General features: G+C 38.5%; 2 protein-coding genes across 3 annotated transcripts in view; one reads left to right on the top strand and one right to left on the bottom strand.

Annotated features, from left to right (window-relative positions):
• Positions 1–7,200, top strand: part of GTF2F2 (general transcription factor IIF subunit 2) — a 98,260-nt gene that overhangs the window by 33,610 nt on the left and 57,450 nt on the right. The gene's annotated exons all lie outside the window — the stretch shown is intronic.
• KCTD4 (potassium channel tetramerization domain containing 4) lies at positions 3,980–5,565 on the bottom strand. Its single transcript, XM_072410074.1, has one exon. It carries the CDS (start codon positions 5,380–5,382, stop codon positions 4,609–4,611), a length of 774 nt encoding a protein of 257 aa, XP_072266175.1. The 5' UTR covers positions 5,383–5,565; the 3' UTR covers positions 3,980–4,608.

The raw sequence follows: 7,200 nt of genomic DNA, 5'->3' as shown, positions 1-7,200 counted from the left end.
CTACCCTACTCATTTTAATAGTCAATTACCTGGAAAAGCTTTTCCTAATTTATTATATTTTAGTATAACTGTCATGACATGACTTTTAAATTGGTAAAAGTTGCTTTAAACCTACCTACCTGTATGGTCTCTACCTTCAACACCGTCTTGTTTTTTTTTTTAATGGTAATTTCCAGATGATTCCTTTTGTTTCTATGTTAACAGGTCTGCTGCCTGTGAAGCCACAGTGTCCTTTGAACTAAAGCTCAACATAAAAAAAGACAAGAATAGATATGATGCTTGGAAGTTCATTGCTACAATTTATTTGCATTTTTATTCAACTTCTTACACAGTGCATCAGGCAGAACTTTTCTAGTTCAGTTTCTTCACTCGGTTGCTTTGCCTTGTTACCATGGAAGACTGTCGACCTCAATGTCTTTTAGTCTGGTTTAGATTTTGTCAGATGGCTGACATCTGGGTTTGGTGGTGTCTCCATTGTTTGTCCATAACAAGATCTAGACACGACCTGTTGTATCCAGGGCTTTGGAGTCAGATTAGGAAGTAATTATTGGGTACCAGAAGTCAGCAAAAATGTACTGACTCCAACTCCACATCCGTCTGTTACCAGCGCAAGTCTTCTTTTTTAAGAAGTGTAAAAAACAAAACATATTCCCTTTATCAATGATATACTGGAGTAATTAGATACCAAGCCTGCAGAGATAAGTAACTTCCTCTCTGTTTTATTACACAGATCTTCATATTCCCAGGATTGGGAACAATAAATGCTCATCCTTCATCATAACTGATGCTGGACAAATCACACCTGACATGTTTGTTTAGCTGTTGTAATGCTTGAGTAATGTCAGTAGTACAATGTCCTTAAAGGTACCATGAAATGCTTCTCTGGAGATAGACATCCTTATTTCACAGCTCTTTGTAAACATAATTACCCCTCATTATTTAGATGGGTTTTGTCTGTTTTTCGTCTCCGCATTCCTTCTTGTTGGTGATTAACAAATGTAGAAACTAGCATTTGGAATGTGGCTACTGTAGAGTAAAAGTGTACAGGCTCTGCAAGCTGAACAGACTGTATTGATCTCTGTTGTGATCTCAGATATCCATACATAGCACTGAATGTATAATGACAGTATACAGTTGGTCGTTGAAGAAATATATTTCTATACAAGTGTGTCCCTTTATAGATTCTCTTACAGTAGTATTTGGGTAGTATATTTGTGTAGCACATGGCCAAGGCTCTAATGGTAATGGTGATTTCCTGCATGTCCCTTTTACAGAATTTACTTCTTGGCTATATTGCCAATAATGTGGTGATTGTTTCCTAACTGTGGTGAGGTTTAACCTCTAAGGATACGATAACAGCAGTTGCCATTCCTGGCAGGCTTCTAGACTTTAATGCTAATCAATTGCATTTTGACTTACTGACCCACATCAACTGTGCAAATTAAATGTTCATACTTTTCATACATGGACACATGCTGGTTTTGGTTATTGATTCGGCTAGTGGTGAGCTGAGGACAAAAAAAAAAATCAAAAAACAAATCGGCATTCTCCATTTTCATATGCCCGACCTCCCAATTACCATGGTCACTGCGTGGATGCAGTTGAGAATCTGTATATAGAATGGTGTTTGGCTCATTTTAACATAAAGGATAAATTGTGTGAATTTTGTGCAATAATTTCTGTATCTAAACTTGGATTTGGAGTTTTTTTTTGTTACACAGTGAAGTAAACACATTTAGAGCATCTTCATTGGTCTCTTCTGCTGGAAGAAGCAGTCTTGTGATTTTGGAAATAGGAAGCACTCCATTGAACTAATGGAGCAATTGATTAAAGTACAGGAAAAAAATGGATGTTTCAGTTGTCCTCTGGGAACTGCTGCTTTTAGCTTTATCTTATTGCTGTAAGTAAACCTTGCTGTGTGTTCTTTGGTTTTATTATTGGGATTTCTTGTCTCCCTGCATTAGATAATTTCAGGCCTGGCTGCTGCTTCCCAGACAATGCTGGTGTGAATTGTGACGGAGATTTGTCACTTTGTAAAGCAGCAGACAGTGAAACTGAGAAAAATAAAATTCTACTGGTTCTATGTGTTTTATGGAATATTTAATCCAATAATTTACTTGCCATCTGAGTAATAAGCATTTAATAGGTCTAAGATGGCTAATTACCTGACAACCAGTAATACATAGGGTTTGTGTTTATGTTCATACACTATAAATATATAGAGACTTAGCTTTACAGCTGCCAGAAATTGTTTGCTGAACAGATTAATGCATCTGATTTTTTCTCACCTCTCAAAAGTGTTGATAAAAGGTGGTTTGAAAAAGCAAATGGTTTACTTTATTGATGGCTCCACGAGCAGCACACACTCCCCTTCCATTTACTCCCTTTCCAGTTTAAACAGCCACCAAGAGTGTAATCTGTTCTATTCAATAGACTGCTGGGGAGATTGCCTAGCCCTGTGAAAGTTCCAAAATACAGCTTTGACTTTGCACTTGGTTTTCCTATCCTTGCTCCTCATTGACAAACAGAGCCATGGAAAAACAATGAGAACACAAACTGCACAACTTGTTAGCCAAGCTTTAAACTCACACTGCATAGACAAAGCAAAAGTTCACTTATAAGTACATCTAGGTGTCTAAATTGGCCTACAGGTATACAGGCACATAGCTCTCCCTTACAAGGTTACAAAACTTGGTGAATTATATGTAAATGCAGGTATTATCTTGCAGTGTTGATAACTTTTCTAATCTTCTGTCACTCCCTCATCTAGGTATTATTGTGATGGAAGGTGCAGTGAGATATAACATACATGTCTATTATCTGTACGTTTACAAATACGGCAGTTTTTACACACACAGTTGCAAAGGTTATTGAGTTTTCACATAATTCATATAGTGTTTTGTCCCTGACTCGTCCTGCAAAATACCCCCCCTAATACCGCCACTACCTGAGTGTGGCTCTTTAAAGGTTTTTACATTTCTTCTTGACCGGTAGGAACTGGTAATTTTTGTGCTTTTGTCATGCTGGAAATGCAGTCACTCCAAATACACCCAAAGTAAATAAATTATAGACTACCCTGGTCATCTGGTAAAGAATCCACTCTATGACCAAAAGTATTTGAACAGCTCCTAAAATATTGAGTTTAGGTTGACAAAATAAAATGTACAAAGCATAGCTGGATATCTATGTAGTGAAAAAAAATGAAATTGGTTTTACAATACCACAAACTGCAAAATCTTTTAAAATCCCATCCAAGTAGTGTAAAAGTTATTGTAGCCACAAGGTCCAACTTATTGTGCATGGAATTTAAATTGGATGCCCAACAACCATATAAAGGTGTAATCTATTTACCACAAACTTTAAACATAGACTTTGTCATAAGCTTGTAAAGATTTAATGGAGCATTAGGGACGATAAGTACTGCTTGCAATGTTGTTCATTTCTTTGCATCAACACAATGTAAGCCCCAAGTACTTTGTGGTAAAACAGATGTTGTTTGTGTCCTTAAAGCTCGTTATCTCTGAAATTAAAAGGCTATGCATTTAGATATGTTTACCAGAAAAGCTTTAAGCACATTCTTTTTAACTATTTAACTATGCCACCCACGTTTTACATCTGTCTGTTTTTATTTACTTTCTCATCCTAACCATTCATCTCACAGGTAATAGCACATAGATAGTATATGTTTAACTCCTTAACTTGTTTCTTTACCTACAATAAGACGTTTAATAGATGTGGGTGTAGATTTAAACTACAGTTTGTTACATACCAGTACTGTGTGAGAGGTGGGTCTATAGCTGCTATTAACCTACAAGACCTTGAGGTGATGTGGCACATTGGGACTTGGTCCTACATTGGCATCAGAGCTGTGCCATCCATTGTCTGGCTTACAGTAACATCTAATAACGGTGTTATCACCAGGCAATCACAATACAGTTGTCCTTCTCATTTCCCAAAATGTATATTCTAAATGATTACATTTCTTACCTTAAGTAACCTTTTAATGGCTAGGTGTTAATATACAGTGGAGTAGTTACATTCTAAGTCCCTGAAAAATTCATGCACACAAAATGATTTCTATACATGAATCATCTCCAATAACCCATCACATATTACCACTGTCTGGCATTTAAAAAAAAGCTTTAGAAGGCAATCATCCTTTAAATACATGTTCATTATCCGATTTGTCAAACACATGTCCCGTGAAATAATACTAACTGTAGCTGTGGACAGTTTCCACTAAATCCTGTTTATTGTGCTGAAGATGAAAAGCTTGATATCCAGAAAAAGGTAAAAAATATGTGTGCAGCTTTTACACAAGTACACAGGATTCCAGAAACATTGGACGAATGACAGGAGGGAAGGACATATAATTTAACACTTGTGTGTACAGTGGCCATGTTCTTTAGGGCACAAGTCTGAGACTAGTGCATAAGGAAGATATTTTAGTGCTGGAAGAAGAATCAGGAGAAGCAGGTTTTAGATAAAATGTACATACCCTGATCTCCTGTATATTGACTAGCAGCAGGTTTCCTTTTGCTAGGTAGGTTCGCTTAATCTTGCCAGATTGTCTGCCTGCTAGATTCCCTTTGTTTGGCATTACAGCAATTACTTGATGAAATGAAGGGCATCACTTTGGACAATTGACCCTTTAGAGCAGTCTAGGCTTGTCAGCAGCCTGAAGCCACATTTCAGTGCCATCATTATGGCTTCAAACTTAAGAGTTTCTAGGGTGCAGACGAAGGTGTTGTCTTCTTTTAGCACCAGTCGCGTCCCATTTTCTGACTTGATGAAATATTTAAACTGGATAACGTTAGAGGAAACGCAGAATTCCTCGGGAAAACCGTCCAGCCTGCTTTTAGAAACCAGGACAATGCGAGCTTTGATTTTGGATATGAAGTCAGGGGCATTGCAGAAAATGCGCAGCCCTTGAGACCGATCGTGATTATCTGTTATTTCAAGGAAAGTGGTCTCTCTGGCTGTCTGCTGCTCCTTTTCCCACCTGATTTTAACAGCATCATTCAGTGCTTTCAGCTTGAAGAAGTCTGCTTCCTGTGCCAGAAGCTGGTTTTCTTGGAAGCCCTCAGGTAACAAGAGTTCCCCATTGCGGAGAAAGTTTAGCACATGCCTAAACAGTAGCCCATCTCTGTCTATGAAGAAGTGTCCATCTGTATCAATGGGGCAGAAAATCTTCCTGTTCACCACCCCCTCCAGGTAAGAGTCTGGATACTTGGACAAGGTTTGTTTTTGTGTGATATAAAGATATCCACCAACGTTAAGTGTGACAAGAGCTGTCTTGCAGTTTGAGCTGTGCTCTGCGTCCTCTGAATTGTGGCATTTGTCATCATACTCCTTCTCCCGTCTGTTGGTCCTGAGCTCCATCCTGAGCAACAGTGTGTGGCGAGAGCAAGCTGGCCTTGCTCTTGTTTGGTTTCAAAGAAAAATAATAAAGAGTCGTCGTATTCAGTTCTGCCACGACGATGGAATGAAAATGCTGCCAGCATTGCATGAGCTGTCAGCTCGCTTTTGCAGTAGGTGGCGTATGAGCTATGCAAACAGCAAGATACTAGCAATACAGCTTGGAAAAGGAGCATTTACATTTAACTGTGTAAGGGAACATGCTCAGTATGGTCTCTTCCCTCCCCTACCCCCCCCCCCCCTATTCCCACAGATACAGCCACTTGTAGGCATGTTCCGATCGATTTAAAACTATTTTGATCTGTGATTGGCAACTTCTTTGCAGCTATTTCATTATTTTGCTACAGGGCAAAGCTCTTTTGGAACTTGAAGTCCTACAGCATCTAATAAGCCAACCTAAGCTTCATGTATATAGTTACATATGAGAGGTATTTGACGTATGTAAGGAATGAAATGATGTTTACATTAAATATATCTATAGATTCATGTTCAAAATTTACAGTAACCCTGTTGAAAAAGGGGTGTCTGCCTAAAAAAAACACCCGAAAGGACAATGTACTATAATATGTACAGAGCATTCTTTATTAACACATTGGTTGTAGAGAAAAAAACATTTTGTTTCTTGCATTGTCCTTTTGAAAAGTGCGCATGGCAGAGAGAACATGTAAGCGGCAAATTTGATAACCTCTTCTGAAATTGTTGGCTGCTTGGCTTTAATCTGCTTTTTATCGGAACCAGGAGCAGGTATGCAAATCAGAAAGTCTGATTTTACTCTGTTTATCAGCAGCGTACATGTTGTGGGTCAGCAATTCAAATTACTGAATCCAGAGCCAGCCATACAACTAGCGTTTCTGCTGGCAGCATAGCAATGTCTCAATACAGGTTTAGGAAATTTAAATCCTGCAACACATTTATTTCCGCTGGTTCTGTATTTCTCGGATTATTATATACTTGTGTCTACTCACTAAAAAAGTAGCCAGGTGCAGAAAAATTATTTTAATGCTATTATTTTTAGGCCCTTCTACTCAAAAGTTTATTTCAATTTGCCTGTCATTGTTTTGCTGGACATGTATTCTGTCTTCCTGAAAATAGAATAATATGCTTAGCAGAACTAGTTGTAAATAAACGCGTAGTCATAAACATTTTAGGAACACAATTTTTCCCAGAGGCTGCCAGCAGAATATGGTTTGGATAGATAGGAATCCTGTAGTGTAACATGTTTATAATTAGTGTAATTATTTCTGGTCCCCTGGCTACATTTTTAAATGTTTTTCAGTGTGGTTGAGTTGGACCTATGTGTAAATTCTTCTCCATCACATCCCAAATATTCTAAATGGGGTTGAGGTCTGGACTGTGTGGGGACCAATCTATGTATAAAAATGATCTCTCATGCTCCCTGAACCACTTTTTCACAATTTTGCCCAGCGAATGCAGCCATCAAGGAAAAAAAAAATAATTGATGGGAAAAACCTGGTATATTAATTTAATCAGCTGACCTCATTTAATTGGCACATAACATTTTTAAGGCTTCGTACACACTTCAGATGATTCTCGTCCGATAATCGCCTCAGGGCTGATATCTGATGAGAATCTGGCGTGTGTACAATGCTCGTCATCCTTGGATCCACCAGGACTGACAAACGAACGAGGAACAACCATATTGAAAGTGAAGGGGAGAGCGCGTAAGCGGTGTGCCGCTCCGTCATTTCCCCCCTCACCTCTCCATAGAGCAGACAGGTGATGTATGTACAGAGCTCATTCATGCATCGTTCAGTCTTTTGT

The sequence above is a fragment of the Pyxicephalus adspersus genome, chromosome 1 (assembly GCF_032062135.1).
Source record: "Pyxicephalus adspersus chromosome 1, UCB_Pads_2.0, whole genome shotgun sequence".
Classification (NCBI taxonomy): Eukaryota; Metazoa; Chordata; class Amphibia; order Anura; family Pyxicephalidae; genus Pyxicephalus; species Pyxicephalus adspersus.
Note: the sequence above shows the minus strand (reverse complement) of the source record. Positions and strands in the feature narration are given on the sequence as shown.

Coding starts and splice junctions, on each gene's coding strand:
- KCTD4 (XM_072410074.1), bottom strand. CDS start 5,382: ATGGAGCTCAGGACCAACAGACGGGAGAAGGAGTATGATGACAAATGC.